At 45.4% G+C, this 18,091-nt stretch overlaps 1 protein-coding gene across 1 annotated transcript in view; it reads right to left on the minus strand.

The window, feature by feature from the left end:
• Positions 1–18,091, minus strand: part of lrrc1 (leucine rich repeat containing 1) — a 390,137-nt gene that overhangs the window by 293,036 nt on the left and 79,010 nt on the right. Inside the window, exons 9-11 of the mRNA XM_070884885.1 lie at positions 17,811–17,926; positions 16,020–16,192; positions 721–857 (exon numbers count right to left, since the gene is read on the minus strand). Coding sequence (XP_070740986.1) covers positions 721–857; positions 16,020–16,192; positions 17,811–17,926 — 426 coding nt within the window. The remainder of the gene's footprint in view (positions 1–720; positions 858–16,019; positions 16,193–17,810; positions 17,927–18,091) is intronic.

The raw sequence follows: 18,091 nt of genomic DNA on the forward strand, positions 1-18,091 counted from the left end.
TTCAAATCGGGTTGGCTTACACCAGATTTTAGGTGGCACCACCTGGTCTGAGATATGGCATGGGATTTGGGCACAGCATTAGTAATGCTGTTGGGAGGGGTGAAATTTGTCAGCCAACGTTAGAAAGACACAATTTTGTATTGCCCATTTCAGACATGTCTTCAAGGCACTTTGCAGCCATAACCTCTGGATGGCCCTGGGCACACAATAGCAGGGACAAATTGACGGGCCTCTGGGCCCCTTCCAGGGTGGACTATACTTCTTTCCAGGGTGTCATAGTTAGTGCTATTACTGGATGTCTCTGGGCTTTGGCTGAACTTTTCCAGGGAATCTGGGAAGGGTGGGCAGTGGGGTTCATCCGGCAGCATTTGCCTTCATTCCTAGACAAAGGTCTTGGTGAATCCAAAACAGGAATGGTCCTTTTTTTAGTCCACTGTAAAAAGATTACGTTTTGGTGGGGGAAGGTGCGTTTAGGACTATAATTACTTATACCACAAAATAATCACTCATTTACATGTTGAAATTCCTTTAGGTAAATTGTGATGCATTGTGTAGCATTAGTGTGAATATTAACAGCTGCTACTCCAAACTATTTCAAAAAAACAATGAATTTTGGTAAGGGTTAAAAGATTTAAGGCTGATGGAAAACACCATTTGTTTTGCCTTCTACTTTGAAAACATGCTCCTTCACCGTTTGGAAATGAGCACCTCGTCCATTACCTTTTCTTCATCATCCTCATCTTGGTCATCTAAGAAGCGTATTGAACTGATTCTGTTCACTGCACGTTCATTCCACATTTCATCAGACACGTCATTCACCAAACTTTCCAATGCTCCACAGCGTGGCAAGTTATCTGCTGGAATCAGTTTAACACAGTTAACGATGTAAACAAATTTAGATAAAAAGCTTCCAAAACTTGGTCAAAAACTTGCATTCTCTCAACATTCACTAACTTAAGTTATTTAAAAGTAGCCCTGTATTCAAAAGGAAACATTTTTATAAAATTTTTCTTTATGAAGGAAGCCTTTCAATGCTCCAAAGGTTACATTCAAACTTTCTTCCAATTTTAAATTGGCACTGAGCATCCATTTCTGACTTGATTCGTTGCTTTCTCCGCTACGTTTCACATGCTCGTCAGTTAATAACTGATTGCAAAACAGATTATAATGGGCTCGAACTCACGGTGGATGATAATGGTGAACTAACAGCGTTCGCTGTTATTACCCCTTTGAAAATGACCACACCTTCAGGGCGTAGCGTAGGCGCATCTAAACGCTGAAATTGTAGTCAGTCATTCACTGCTCCAACAGGCTACAGTGTGCTGCCACCATTCTCTCAGCGCCCCCCCCCCACCCACCCACCCACCCACAATCAGTGAAAATTATGAAAACCTGGTCTTTTCCGCAGTGATATGGCTGTTCAAATACCCCATTAAATGCTAGGCTTTGTTGGATTAAGTGTAACTGGGGTTTCAACAGTGTAATCACTGCTAAACAAACTAAGAAACTTAAAAAAATTTGCATTTAAAAAAAAAGTTTGTTCATATTTATTTCAGGTTTACCTTTTCCCGTGTGAGAGCTCCAATCTTTGTTTTGCTCTGTAACATTTTTAAGTCAGAATAAAAGCAGCTTCTTCACTTCCTGGTTCCCGGTCCGTGAGAAATCTGCATTGTGATTGGCTGCTTAGACAGCTTGTTGACGTCACAGCAGAGCGTTCTAGGGATTCCCCATTATATTTCACTGAAATCACTTACGCGACGAAAAAAGCAAACTTCTCGCCACAGAGATCGCCTTTGCTTCGCCGCTGACCGCAAATTCAGGGACATATATTTGAAATCAGAACTGAATCCAGCTTAAATATCAAATGTATTCCTCACCTGAACGAGCAGAGCTAATATGACTAGCGCTCGACAGTTATCCGAACCGAACTGGACATTTATGGCAGAGGACATGGAGTTAAAAGTTTACACAATTTCTCCTATTATTTTGTTCAAATGTTCCACAGTTTGGAAAGCAAAGGACATAATTACCCTTGAATTGCAAAACTTAAATAAAACACTCTTGCATTCCACAGGGCAAATATTTAGCTGCATTTATCAACATAAACAAACACTGTTTTTCTTGGCCTGATTGGTGATGTTGGGGTTGAGAGAAAGGAGAGAAGTAAAGAGGATGAGAATTAAAAGGAGGAAGAGAAAAGTAACTACCACAGACACAAACTAAAACAAACACAGGAACTGCACAAAGTATACTAAAGAACAAAATCAAAACCCAACCTAAATAAAGAGTGTTTAAAAAAGACAATGGGGAAAAAATCTATTTAATAATAGTGTGTACAGGTGATAGGTGTTTTTTCTTTTTTTTAAAAAAAGGGAGGGGAGGGGGGTCATGCCTTTCAAAAAGAGGGGAAAAAAAACACAAAATGATGCTTAAAATAAAAAAAAAGAGCCTTGATAAACAGTGTGGAAAGAGAAAATGGGAAAGAAAAAAAAGACGACAGGGTTGAAAGAAAGAGGGCAAGAAAAAAAAAGTGCACAATGGACCTAGAAAAAATGGGAGAGCAAGGATTGGAAGTACACAATGGTGCTTAAATGGGCACAAAGTAGGGCGTAAAAAAGCAGAGAGAAAGAGGCTTTAAAGAAAATAAATGGAGAAAGCAAACAAAGTGCACAATTGGGACTTCAAAACAAAAAAAAGAGAAAATATTGCACAATGCGACTTGAAAAAACAAACGTCATAATATGCAGAAAAGCAAATATTTATATTTTTCATAAAACAAATGAATTGAAATTCCAAAATGTCATTAATAACTGCATACATCCCAGAATTAGTTTTTGGCCAGGTCAGGCACTCGCACGAATTAATTAATTTCCACATAACTGCACACAGTATTAAGCAAACCATGCAGCCACCATATCAATTAAACCTGCAAAAGCTGATTTCTCAGTTGATACCTACAGCACAACCATTTATCCATTTAATTTTCAACCTGCGGATCATGCAGCTGGGCAGGCTTAATAAAGCATTTATTTACATGTCTGCCTTGTGTGATTAGGACCACATTAAATTTAATATTTATAGATTGGAGCATCATGTAGCCAGCGCATAAATTAAAGTAGTGATAAAAGATGAATAGGCTAGAAGCCATTGTACAATATTTTTATTTAATTTTCAGTTTGTGGATTGGAAAGCCTCATAGACTTGCAATTTGCAGAGTGTTTTTGTTCAATGAGATTAATTTGTCTTTTTGCAAGAAGCAGCTAAAAACCGGCTAATCCTTCTGAAATTCCACACTTGGAGAGCAAAGATAAGGATTCTGTCCACTGAAAAAGAAGATACCTAGAAGACACGTTCGAGAGGATCAGCTTAGAGTAAAGTCACACAGGGGTGAGTTACAGTGTCTGCCCGAGATAGCCTCTTGGTTACAGTGCTGCTGGTCACTCCCGCAAGTGGGCTGAACACCTTACATTCAGGAGTGTGTCGACTGCTCAACTATTCCTAGCTCAAGCCAAGGCTGCAACAATAGGTCACCGCTTCTGATGCGAACTGTTCATGCTGTCTTTCAAACACGTCCACACGTGCATTTCTCAAAATATTTTGAGAGGGTAGACTGAAACACTCAGTAAGACCAGGCCAGATAGAAATAGTCAAGCTGCTTTATTTCATAGTCAGAAACTGACATACAAAGTAACAGTCAAAAACACCGCACTTGCTAAGTTCCATCCCCCTACTCTCATTGAAAACATGGGGAGGTGTGGGGGTGGGGGGGGGGGGTGGAATAATAAGCCACATGCCATGTCCTTTCCATGGGCCGACTCACTTGTTTTTAAGCATCTTCTTTATTTCAAGCAACTTCTAACTGCAAAAATCTGACCTGCATTTAAAGAGCCATATTGCAGACCTCTGCTCAAAACCCCATTGCTGCCGTGGCCCTCTTCTCTCCTAATTCGGGCCCCAGTAAGAAGCAGATATTCACCATGACCCAAACTTACTAATGCCGCTTGCAGGAGTATATCCCCCAGACACATTACGACATGTCCACATGAATAAATTCATCTCGACAATTGAGCTGAATATTTATTTAATCACCTGAGACCCTGATCATACTGGTTTTTCTGGCTTTAATATACATTCTCCAGCCTGTGGCTTTCACTTTCAGTCCTATGCAAATTCATCTTGTTTTAAAATACAACCATTGAACATATCGCAATCCCCAAATCCCTTCCTCAAAGAAAAGGAACCATCAAAAATCCCAAAATGTTAGAAGGAATATCATCCTATCATAGTAAATATGAATAGAATAGCAGCAACTAGGTTGGAGAGACAGTTCAGTGCAATAAATAAGACATTGCAGGCTAAATAGAAAGATTCAAGTCTGACAGTGTGATGGAAATGGAAATAGCACATGTAGGGAATGCTTTAATTTTTAGTTCATTTTTGGGTTGTGGACATCGCTGGCAAAGCTGGCATTTATTACCCATCCCTAGTTGTTCGAGAACATGTGGCGAGTTGTTGTCTTGAACCGCTGTAGTCTTTGCGGTGAAAGTACTCCTACAATGCTGTCAGGTAGAGTTCCAGGATTTTGATCCAGTAACGATGAAAGAACGGCGATATATTTCCATGTCAGGATGGTGTGCAACTTGGAGGTGGTGGTGCTCCCATGCACCTGCTGTCCTTGTCCTTCTAGATAGTGGAGGTCACGGGGTTGGGAGGTGCTGCCGAAGATGCCTTGTGAGTTGCTGCAGAACATCTTGTAGAAGGTACACACTGCAGCTACGGTGTGCCGGTGGTGGAGGGAGTGAATATTTAAGGTGGTGGATGGCGTGCAAATCAAGCAGACTGCTTTATCCCTTCCCTTCCTGGCCCCATGTTAGCCGATATTATAAATCTTTCTCACGCCTCAGGTACTGTCCCCATCCCTTTCAAATGTGCCAGCCCCACCTCAAAAAACCCACCCTTGACCCTTCTGTCCGTGCAAACTACAGCCCCATCTCCAACATCCCTTTCCTCTCCAAAGTCCTTGAACATGCTGTCTTCTCCCAAATCAGCACCCACAGTATGCTGGTAGATGGGGTGCACCATACAGGTCAATATTAATTTAATCACTTCTACTCAGATTGGCTGAATGTACTGTTGTGGGTGTGAAGGAAACTAGAATTGAAAACTATGATGGAACAGCACAAATACCAACATACCAGGGACGTGCTCAGATTACATAAAGATAAGGTAGCTGATGGTCTGCATGTCTGGTATTCAAATTGTTTAACATAAGCAAACAAAATTGCAAAAAAAACATTGAACTTCAAAGTAACCTTTCCTTCCCCTCCCCTGGTGCATTTGCTTATTTGCCCACTTTAAATGAATTTCAGAAGAAAAGAAAGTTGAATTCATTGTGATTCCCAAAAAGATAAGGTAACTGATTGAGGATTCAGTCAGTCTCTGTGCTTTGCTAAAGTTGAAGTCAGTATGAAGCACTTGAAAAGTTTTCATGCAGAAACTCTGAACAGATATTTTGTATCAGTCTTTACGGTAGAGGACACTAACAATACTCCGTCAGTGGATAGTCAAGGGGCTGTTGGGGAGGGGGGGGGGGGGGAAGGGGGAAGAACTCAACACAGTCACAATCACTAAGGAGGTGGCACTCAGTAAGATAATGGGACTAATGGCAGATAAATCCCCTGGACCTGATGGCTTGCATCCTAGGGTCGTAAGAGAAGTAGCGGCAGGGATTGTGAATGTATTGGTTGTAATTTACCAAAATTCCCTGGGTTCTGGGGAGGTCCCAGCAGATTGGAAAACTGCAAATTTAACGCCCCTATTTAAAAAAAGGAGGCAGACAAAAAGCAGGAAATTATAGACCCGTGTAGCCTAACATCTGTGGTTGGGAAAATGTTGGAGTCCATTATTAAAGAAGCAGTAGCAGGACATTTGGAAAAGCAAAATTCAGTCAGGCAGAGCCAGCATGGATTTATGAAGGGGAAATCATGTTTGACAAATTTGCTGGCATTCTTTGAGGATATAACGAACAGGGTGGATAAAGGGGAACCAGTGGATGTAGTGTATTTGGATTTCCAGAAGGCATGTGACAAGGTGCCACATAAAAAGTTAATGCACAAGATAAAAGTTCACAGGGTTGGGGGTAATATATTAGCAAGAATAGAGGATTTGCTAACGAACAAAAAACAGAGAGTGTCGGAATAAATGGTTAATTCTCTGGTTGGCAACCAGTAACTAGTGGGCTGCCGCAGGGATCAGGGATCAACTATTTACAATCAATATTAACGATTTGGGAGAAGGGACTAAGTAACGTAGCCAAGTTTGCTGACGATACAAAGATGGGAGGAAAAGCAATGTGTGAGGAGGACACAACAAATCTCCAAAAGGACAGACAGGCTAAGTGAGTGGGCAAAAATTTGGCAGATGGAGTATAATATTGGAAAGTGTGAGGTCATGCACTTTGGCAGAAAAAAAATCAAAGATCAAGTTATTATTTAAATGGAGAAAGATTGCAAAGTGCCGCAGTACAGCGGGACCTGGGGGTACTTGTGCATGAAACACAAAAGGATAGTGTTATGCATGCAACCACAGGCAACTTGTATAATACCGCCACCAGAGGGCTTGCGTGTCGGAGTCCCAAGAGATCTCAGCATCCCTTGGGAGCACTATATATAAGCAGGCCTCCCACGCTATACCAGCACTCTGGAGTCTGAATAAAGGAGCTAAGGTCACACTTGCTCATTGTTTACAGTACTCAGTTGCTTTACTTTGTTATGAGCATAACAATTGGCGACGAGATAATGAACAGCCACACGAAAATGCAGAGAACTGTTGGTATCCTGGAGAAATTCTCAGAAGGGGACGATTGGGAGGCCTTCGTGGAGCGACTCAACCAATACTTCGGAGCCAACGAGCTGGAAGGGGATGAGAACGCTGCCAAACCAAGGGCAATCCTCCTCACCGTCTGCGGGGCAACAACCTATGGCCTCATGAAGAATCTTCTCACCCCCGTGAAACCAACAACCAAATCCTGTGAAGAACTGTGTACGCTGGTCCGGGAGCACCTAAATCCGAAGGAAAGCTTTCTGATGGCAAGGTATCGATTCTACACGTGTCAGCAGTCTGAAGGCCAAGAAGTGGCGAGCTACGTCGCCGAACTAAGGCGCCTTGCAGGACATTGCGAATTCGATGGATTCCTTGAGCAAATGCTAAGAGATTTTTTTGTGCTTGGCATTGGCCACGAGGTTATCCTTTGCAAACTATTGACTGTTTAAACACCGAATCTGAGCAAAGCCATAACGATAGCCCAGGCATTTATGTCCACCAGCGATAACACCAAACAAATTTCGCAACTCAGAGGTTTCGGCCAGTACTGTACAAAAAGTAATGTCGTTTTCAAGCATGAATGAACATGGCAGAATGTACACGCCGGCAGCTGCACGGCCTCAGATGACCCAGAGCCCGCCATCAATCGTTAATGCGAGGCAGTTAACACCTTGTTGGCGCTGTGGAGGTGATCATCGAGCCCATCAATGCCACTTCAAACACTATGTGTGCAAAAGCTGTGGAACAATGAGACACCTCCAGCGAGGTGCAAACCACCACCTTGCAGAGAACAGATTCATGGCGGATCAGACTGAACGAGACTCGAACCGAGGAGGCAGAAGTGTACGGGGTACACATCTTCACCATGAAATGTCCACCGACCATGCTAAAAGTCGAACTGGATGGAATTCCAGTATCCATGGAATTGGACACGGGTGTGAGTCAGTCTATCATGAACAAAAAGGCCTTCGACAGGCTGTGGTGCAACAAGGCACACAGGCCCAAGCTTAGCCCTATTCATATCAAGCTAAGAACTTACACTAAAGAGCTGATCCGTGTAATTGGCAGCGCAGCGGTAAAAGTCTCCTATGATGGAGTGGTGCACGAACTCCCACTATGGATTGTACCAGGAGATGGCCCCACACTGTTCGGCAGAAGCTGGCTGGGAAAAATCCGCTGGAACTGGGACGACATCCGAGCGCTCTCGTCCGTTGACGATGCTTCATGTGCCCAGGTTCTGAGCAAGTTACCATCATTATTTGAGCCAGGCGTCGGAAGTTTCTCGGGGGCAAAGGAACAGATCCACTTGGCTCCCGGTACACGACCCATCCACCACAAGGCACGGGCGGTACCATATATGATGCAAGAGAAAGTAGAAATTGAGCTGGATAGGCTGCTGCGAGAAGGCATCATCACGCCGGTGAAGTTCAACGAGTGGGCCAGTCCTATTGTTTCGGTTCTCAGAGACCGCACGGTCAGAATTTGTGGGAACTATAAAGTAACAATTAATCGTTTTTCGCTACAGGACCAGTACCCGCTATCCAAGGCAGACGACCCATTTGCGACCCTGGCTGGAGGAAAGACGTTCACCAAGTTGGACCTGACCTCGACCTACATGACGCAGGAGCTGCCGGAATCTCCGAAAGGCCTCACATGCAACAACACGCACAAAGGTCTGTTCATCTACAATAGATGCCCATTTGGGATTCAATCGGCCGCAGCAATTTTCCAACGGAACATGGAGAGTCTGCTAAAGTCGGTTCCGCGCACCGTGGTTTTCCAGGACGACATACTGGTCACAGGTCGGGACACCATCGAACACTTGAAGAACCTGGAAGAGGTTCTAAATCGGCTGGATTGCATGGGACTCAGGTTGAAACGCTCGAAGTGTGTTTTCCTGGTGCCAGAAGTTGAGTTCTTGGGGAGAAGAATCGCGGCAGACGTCAAGAGGGAGGCCGCCGAGACCACAGAATGTGACGGAGCTGCGGTCGTTCCTGGGACTCCTCAACTATTTCGTTAATTTCATACCCGGGTTAAGCACCCTGCTAAAACCCCTACATGTGCTGCTATGCAAGGGAGATGACTGGGTATGGGGGAAATCACATGAGGCTGCTTTTGAGAATGCCAGAAATCTGTTGTGTTCCAACAAACTGCTTGTCTTGTATAACCCACATAAGTGTTTAGTGCTAGCTTGCGATGAGTCTTCATACGGGGTCGGGTGTGGTGTGTGTTACAAGCTAATGAATCGGGAACATTGCAACCGGTTACCTATGCGCCCATGAGTTTGTCCAAGGCCGAAAGGGCCTACAGCATGATTGAAAATGAAGCTCTGGCATGCGTTTACGGGGTGAAAAAAATGCACCAGTATCTGTTTGGTCTCAAGTTTGAGCTAGAAACTGACCACAAGCCGTTCATATCGCTATTCTCACGAGAGCAAAGAGATTAATACCAATGCCTCTGCCCGCATCCAAAGATTGGTAGTAATCCCTTTGGATGCGGGCAGAGGCATTGGTATTAATCCCTTTGCTCTGACGTTGGCTGCATACAACTATGTAATCCGCCACAGACCAGGCAGAGAGAACTGCGCTGATGCTCTCAGTCGGCTACCATTGCCCACCACCGGGGTGGAAATGGCACAGCCTGCAGACTTGCTCTTGGTGATGGATGCATTCGAAAACGAAAAGTCACCCGTTACAGCCTGCCAGATCAGGACCTGGACCAGCCAGGATCCTTTACTGTCCCTCGTAAAAAAAATACTGTGTCCTCCATGGGAGCTGGTCCAGCGTCCCAGCAGAGATGCATGGAGAGATCAAGCCGTTCCAGCAGCGCAAAGACAAAATGTCCATACAGGCGGACTGTCTTTTATGGGGTAATCGCGTGGTTTTGCCTAATAAAGGCAGGGAAACGTTCATACGCGACCTACATAATACCCACCCAGGCATAGTAGTGATGAAAGCTATAGCCAGATCCCATGTGTGGTGGCCCGGCATCGACTCAGACTTCGGAGAGTGGTGCATGCGCCAATGCAACACTTGCTCTCAACTGAGCAATGTACCCAGAGAGGCACCGCTAAGTTTGTGGTCATGGCCCTCCAAACCATGGTCGAGGATCCACGTCGACTTTGCAGGCCCGTTCCTAGGCAAAATGCTTTTGGTTGTTGTGGATGCTTATTCAAAATGGACTGAATGTGTAATAATGTCTGTAAGCACATCCACTGCCACCATTGAAAGCCTACGAGCCATGTTTGCCATGCACGGCCTCCCCGATGTACTGGTCAGCGACAATGGGCCGCGCTTCACCAGTGCTGAATTCAAGAAATTCATGACCCGCAATGAGATCAAGCATGTCACATCTGCCCCATTCAAGCCCATATCCAATGGTCAGGCAGAACGGGCAGTCCAGACCATCAAGCAAAGCTTGAAACCCGTGTCGGAAGGCTCCCTGCAGACCCGCCTGTCCTGAGTCCTGCTCAACTACTGCACCAGAACCCACTTGCTCATCAAGGTTCCCCCAGCCGAGCTGCTCATGAAAAGGGTGCTCAAAACAAGGCTCTCTCTTGTCCACCCTGTACTCCATGATCATGTATCGGGCAGGTGGCATGATCAAAGCACGTACCATGATCGCGCAAACCTGTCACGCGATATTGAAGTCAACGACCCTGTATTTGTACTCAATTATGGACATGGTCCAAAATGGCTTGCTGGCATTGTCAAGCCAAAGAAGGGAATAGGGTGTTTCAGGTCAAACTTGCCAATGGACTAACTTGCAGAAAGCATTTGGACCAAACCAAACTGCGATTCACAAACAGCCATGAGCAACTCGATGAGGACACCACCAACTTCGACCCTCCAACATACAAACAAGTGACAACCAACATCACGGTTGATCACGAAATGGAACTCGCCATCCCCAGCAGCCCAGCGAAGAACCAACCAACTCACCCACACCTGCATTTGTACTGAGATGATTAACAATGGAGCGAAAAGCCCCAGATCGTCTCACCCTGTAAATAAGAGTACTATTGACTTTGGGAGGGAGTGATGTTATGTATCCAACCCCAGGTAACCTGTATAATACCGCCACCAGAGGGCTTACCTGTTGGAGTTCCAAGGGATCCCAGCATCCCTTGGGAGCACTCTTATATAAGCAGGCCCCCCATGCTGTACCAGCACTCTGGAGTTTGAATATAGGAGCTAAGGTCACACTTACTCATTGTTTACAGTACACAGTTGCTTTACTTTATTATTAGCATAACAGATAGTATGCAGGTACAGCAAGTGATTAGGAAGGCCAATGGAATCTTGGGCCTTTATTGCAAAGGGGATGGAGTATAAAAGCAGGAAAGTCTCGCTACAGCTATATAGGGTATTGGTGAGGCCAAACCTGGAATACTGCGTGCAGTTTTGGTTTATATATTTACAAAAAGAGATACTTGCTTTGGAGGCAGTTGAGAACAGGTTTATTCGATTCCAGAGATGAGGGGGTTGACTTATGAGGAAAGGTTGAGTAGGTTGGGCCTCTACTCATTGGAATTCAGAAGAATGAGAGGTGATCTTATTAAAACGTACAGGATTATGAGGGGGCTTGACAAGGTGGATACAGAGAAGATAGGGGGAGACTAGAACTAGAGGGCATAATCTTAGAATAAGGGGCCGCCCATTTAAAACAGAGATGAGGAGAAATTTCTTTTCTCAGAGTTGTAAATCTGTGGAATTCACTGCCTCAGAGAGCTGTGGAAGCTGGGACATTGAATAAATTTAAGACAGAAATAGAGAGTTTCTTAAATGATAAGGGTATAAGGGGATAAGGGGTTATGGGGAGCGGGCAGGGAAATGGAGCTGAGTCCATGATCATATCAGCCATGATCTTATTGAATGGCGCAGCAGGCTCAAGGGGCCATATGGCCTATTCCTGTTCCTATTTCCTATGTTCTTATGCTGGACTACAAGAGCTCAGCACATTTTCAGCAGCCATCATTCCCAACAGTGAACTCTGACCCTCAGCCAGGCCACTGAGTTGCCATGTGGAATCAACATTCTTGCCCACAGCGAAATTGGAAAAAATTTTAGAGGGGCCATTGCCAAAGACGAGTCACAAACCTCCCAGCAGCCAGCTTTTAAGGAAGGCGGGAGAGAAAGAGAAGGAAGGTGGGAAGGAAGGAAGGAATTTATGCAGTGCCTTTTATGTCCAGAGAACGTCTCAAAGTACTTCACAGCCAATGAAATACAGGTGCAGCGTCCTAAATCTGGAACCCTCAGGACCAAGGCCGTTCCGGATTTTGCGTCTTTCCGGACTTTGGAACGTCTTTCTGACGTCACAAATCCAGAAACACCTGAGCCCAAGTTCAGGTATTTCCTTATTTCGGAACGTCAGAAAGCCGGGGGGGGGGGGGGGGGGGGGGGGGGGGGAGAAAGAGGTGGGTGGAATTCCCACCTACGAACTGTTTGGACCACCCGGCCCCGCCAAGGAAGTCGTCGCCGGGCGGGGCAGCCCCACCGAGGTGGTGTTTAGGCGGACCGGCGAGGAGGGCCCGAGGTAAGGGCGGCGAGGCGAGGCCCGAGGTCGGGCAGCGGTGAGGCCCCGAGGTCAGCAGATTCCAGAACATTTTATGAATTCGGGCCGACCCTGCCACGGATCGTCTCGGAGTCTGGATTTTGGACGCTCAACCTGTATTTCTGAAGTGTAGTCACTGTGGTAATGTCGGCAACACGGCACTGACCACGCTCAATCAGCTCCGATGGACGGTTCACATTGTCCGCATGCCTGATACAAGGTTCCCAAAATAGGCATTCTACTCCAAGCTACATCACGGCAAGCAAGTCCCAGGAGGGCAGAGAAAATGCTTCAAGGACACCTTCAAAGCCTCCTTGAAAAAATGTAACATCCCCACCGACTCTTGGGAATCCCTGGCCCAAGACCACTCAAAGTGGAGGAGAAGAACATAAGCGGATAAGACCATAAGAAATAGGAGCAAGAGTAGGACATTTGGCCCCCCGAGCCTGCTCCGCCATTCAATAAGATCATGGTTGATCTGATCATGGGCTTGGCTCGGCTCCACTTCCCTGCCCGCTCCCCATAACCCTTTACTCCCTTATCATTCAAAAATCTGTCTATCTCCACCTTAAATATATTCAAAGACCCAGCCTCCACAGCTCTCTGGGGTAGAAAATTCCACAGATTCACGGCCCTCAGAAGAAATTCCTCCTCATTTCTGTTTTAAATATGTGACCCTTATTCTGAAAGTATGCCCCCTAGTTCTAGATTTCCCCACGAGGGGGAACATCCTCTCTGCATCTCCCCTGACAAGACCCCTCAGAATCTTATATATTTCAATAAGATCACCTCTCATTCTTCTGTACTCCAATGAGCATAAGCCCAACCTGCTCAACAATTCTTCATATGGCAACCCCTTTGGAGAAATGTAATTTGCTGGAAGGTGCCGAACACTTTGAATTTCTTCGTCGGGAGCACGCGGAAGCCAAGTACAAACAGCGGAAGGTGCGTAGGACAAACCAAGCACTCCACCCACCCGTCCCCTTCAACTACCATCTGCAGATCCCGCATTGGACTCATTAGTCACCTCACAACTCTCATTAGTGTGGAAACAAGTCATCCTCGACTCCGGGGGACTGCCCAAGAAGTAGTAGGCAAATGTGGCAGGCAATTTGCACACAGCAAAGTCCCACCAACAGCCATGAGATAAATCTGTTTGAGTGATGATGGTTGAGGGATTATCATCAGGGACAGCAGAACAACAACCCTTGAACAGATAGAGCCTTGATTTAACATGTCATCCAAAAGATAGCTTCCTCCGACAGTGCAGTGTTTCATTGATATCAGACACTCGCCAGGGAGGCTGAAAAACAGTGAAGACCAATGTGGTGTCGATGCAGGACCTCACGCCCAGAATATGGTAGACATTGTGCATGTTATACGTCCAAATAACAGGTCAAACACAGCAGTTTCTACCCCAATTTGTCCAAATAGCATCCTATGAATGTGGCCCACACCACGTGCCAGGATGTCGGATCAGGACCACCATATTCACTGCGTTTGACACCTCTGGCTTATATTATGTGCTGGCCGAAAGGACTATGAGGGTCCCTGCCGAGGTAGGCTCTGAGCTGGCCGAAGGGACTCCGCCGGTTCAGGAGGAGGAGGATTTGTTCCAAATCCTCGGAATCCGGAGAGGGAGTGAGTTCCAGGTGTAGTGGAGAGATCCAGGAGGTTCTTGGGACTCCAGAGAGGTCCGTTAGGTGGGCCAAGGTTGGTATTCGTGCAGCATGGGTTTATGCTTTGGGGGGTGGGAAATGTACCCGCGTTTAGGGCTGGGGGGGGGCGCTAAAGCTTAAACTTCGACTTAAACAGTGGTGGGGGAAGAGATTGGGGGAAGAGAAGGTGTAGAATGGCATTGGATGGCCACGGGTAAAATGGCTTTAGAACCAATGTGAACCTGTTCAACCTTCGCCGCCTCCAGGCTAGATCCAAGGTCGTCCCATCCTCCATCATCAAACTACAGAACGTGGACAACGCATGCTTCTGCGCACATTCAGAGGCCGAACTCCAAGACATCGTCAACACCTTCACCGAAATGTACGAGAGCATGGGCCTTACACTAAACATCCGTAAGACAAAGGTCCTCCACCAACCTGACCCCACCACACAGCACTGACCCCTGGTCATCAAAATCCATGGTGCGGCCTTGGACATCGTGGACCATTTCCATAAGACGGGAGCCTACTGTCAGCATGATGTCGATGACGACACCTCCAGTGTGCCAGCGCAGCTTTCGGTCGGCTGAGGAAGAGAGTATTTGAAGACCAGAACCTCAAATCTGGCATCAAGCTTATGGTCTACATGGCAGTAGTCAAACCCGCTCTCCAATATGGCTCAGAGATGTGGACTAAATACAACCGACATCTCAAAGCGCTGGAGAAGTACCACCAGCACTGCCTCAGCAAGATCCTGCAAATCCACTGGGAGGACAGACGCACCAGCGTCAGTGTTCTTGATCAGGCCAACATCCCCAGCATCAAAGCATTGGCCACACTCGACCAGCTCCGTTGGACAGGCCACGTCGTCCGCATGTCCGACACGAGACTCCCAAAGCAAGCGCACTACTCGGAACTCCTACACGGCAAGTGAGCCCCAGGTGGGCAAAGGAAACATTTCAAGGACACCCTCAAAGCCTCCTTGATAAAGTGCAACATCCCCACCGACACCTTGGAATTCCTGGCCCAAGACCGCCCCAAAGTGGAGGAAGAGCATGCGGGAGGGCGTAGAACACCTCGAGTCTCGTCGCCGAGAGCATGCAGAAAACAAGCGCAGACAGCGGAAGGAGCATCCGGCAAACCAGGCTCCCCACCCACCCTTTCCTTCAACCACTGTCTGCCCCACCTGTGACAGAGACCGTAATTCCCATATTGGACTGTTCAGCCACCTGAGAACTCACTTTTAGAGTGGAAGCAAGTCTTCCTCGATTTCGAGGGACTGCCTATGATGATGATGATATTATGTGCAGCAAATGGGGGTTGTACCGACAATCTTCTGACCCAGAGGCAAGAGCATAACCAACTGAGCCAAGACAAGATTCCAGAACATACTGATCAAACATAGCAGCACAGTACAGAAATTAGCACCCATATTGAAAGACTAAGAAAAAAAAAGTATGGACCAGGGAAATTGCGAGACAGTAACTCAAAAGCATTGCTAAACAATTGTCATACAGCACTGAAGATGGAATGAAATTCAAGCAACATGATGTCATGTGCTTGAGTGACACTTGCTGAATACTTCCACTGTGTACATGATGCCACTGGATTACACATGAACATTTTAAAAAAAAAGGCATACATGCAATGCAGTCTCTTTTCCCTGACATTTTACTGACCCAATCTAAGGCAGTGCTCATATTTTTCAATATTTCCACAAACAAAGCAAGGGCAGGCGGGAAAGCAGCAAGAGCGATGTAGACTTTGATAGAGATTATCGAGTAAGATGGAAGGAGAGAAGGAGGTCTACATATATAAACAAATGCAAGGATGATCTCCCACGCTGGAAGTATACTGGATTTAAAAAAAAAAAATCAGAAACAAATCAATCTCCTTAAGAATCCTGAAATTTTCATCAACAACCCCCCCAAAGACCTTCTATTCTGTCCTTGAAGATTATAATAGAACTAGTGGCAGATACTGTACCGTGGTTGTTCTGTTCAGAAGGCAGTTGAGGAAGCAAAACACACGTCAGAACCTTTTCTCTTGTTTCTACATCTATGTCAGTCTGGAAGGTTAGGAGAGGCTGGGACTGGTTCTCAGATAACCAAAGGGCCTTCAGTTTCAAGGTGATCAGTGACAATGGCAAGTATGTCAACCTGTGTTGAACAAAAAGAAACGGCAATATAAATCAATTGTTAGAGCCTTTGGCAGTTTGGTGGGCTAGCACCTCAGCTGTTCCAAAGTACCATGCTCACCAACTTTCATTCCCCACATACACAATTCTTAAATTTCAATGGAATGTCAGGAGGAAGCAACAAATGGAGACATGACCGAGTGTAACCTTCCAGTGGAGGAAAGATAAGGGAAAAGTAAGTTAAAAATTAGTGGGGAAGTTACTGCAAGCCACAATCATACGAGGGTCATAGGACTGCTTACAAAGTAGCATTAGCAGTACCTGGCAGTACTCCCTCTCTCTCTCTCTCAACTGGACAATGTTGAGTGGTTCACAAAAGTAAAAAAAAAATTCAGCTAGTTAACATTCCATCACAAGCTGAAACCCAAACGTTACATTAAGGAAATTGTATTTTGTAGGAGTTATTTTAACTTTAAAGTGTTGAGGGGCACTGAAAAGAAAATAATCAAATGGTTAACACATGAATTATCACCAAGAGCCAGTAGTTCTACACAAGATAAATTCACCTGCTTGCAATGATCAGTTACAATAAATTTAACTTGTGCGAGTTAAGACATGGGCAGCAGAGTTTGAGACACCCATTCTGGGCATGCAACTTGCCAGTAGCATGGTAAGGAATGGACATCCCGATGGCAGGATTGAGCAGCACCCACATGCCCTGCCAATCGGATGCCTAAGAATTAAAATCTACCCTCTTATTTCTAATGCTTCCACCTTTCAAGTATAGGCATTTAATTGTTGTCTCTACATTTTTCGTTGATTGTTTAGTTCCTTTGGGGGAGAAATTCGGGAATCTTTAAAAGTTTGAAAAATTAGCTCCAGGCGCTAATATTTTCAAACTTAAAAAAAATTTGGCATTGCACTCCAGGAAGGAAGTGGAGCACTAAATCAAGCTTCCTTCCTGGAGCGCAAGAGGCAGCAGGCGGGGTGGTACTTGTGCAGTGCTGCTGCGTTGGAAGTCTCCTCCTCTCCCTTAAGGCTCTGTGAAAGAAGAACTTACCTTTTTCCCGATGGCAGCCACGATCCGGCCAGATCAGTCCGATGCACTGCAGCAGAGTGCCGGGCTGATCAATCGCTGACAAAGCTGATATGACAAAAATTGATTTGCTATTCCCCTTTCCAGTCCTTCCATTATTGGGTGACCTTGGTCTCTGTATTTGCTGCTGTCATGGAAAATTGCATGGAGTAAAGGGGAAGTTGGGTTGTAATGGTTACCTTGTGCTGTATCCTCAGGAATACAGCAATGGCCTGGAGCTATTGTTGGACCTTAAAGTGTTTGCTACTGAAATAATACTGATGTTCATTAAGACAACAAATGTATTTTTAAAATCTCCCATCCCAATATCTTCCAGGTACTGCACAATATCTAAAAACTAAATGCAAAGCAATTTATTTTCTGTTTAGATTGTGTACTGCGAAACCTATTCTAAATTCATGCACAAACCATCTATATTGACTGGCAAGTTTATCAAAAAGATTATCCTAATTTTTCATTATCTTTATCAATTCTAATAGCTTCATGTATTGCAAGAAACCATGTCAAAAGGGAACCAACCATCCTCCCTCCAAAACATGCTCACCTGTTTCCAGCTAGGTCCAGCACATGAAGTTCAGTTGCTTGCGAAATTTCTGGCGGGATTCTTGTTAATCTGTTATCTCGGAGACTGAAGACATTTAGGCTACAGCATCCACCAATCTGCATTTGAAACCAGAGTGGTTAGAAAAGTCTCCGAACTTCTTTTGCTGTCCCTAATGATTAGAATCTACCTGCATCAGTGTTATCTCAGTTCAGAATTTAGAATTCATTCGTAACTAGTACGAATACCTGGACTGGATTAACAGTGCCAGCAACCAGTACCAA

The sequence above is a fragment of the Pristiophorus japonicus genome, chromosome 7, assembly GCF_044704955.1.
Source record: "Pristiophorus japonicus isolate sPriJap1 chromosome 7, sPriJap1.hap1, whole genome shotgun sequence".
In the NCBI taxonomy this organism is placed as follows: Eukaryota; Metazoa; Chordata; class Chondrichthyes; family Pristiophoridae; genus Pristiophorus; species Pristiophorus japonicus.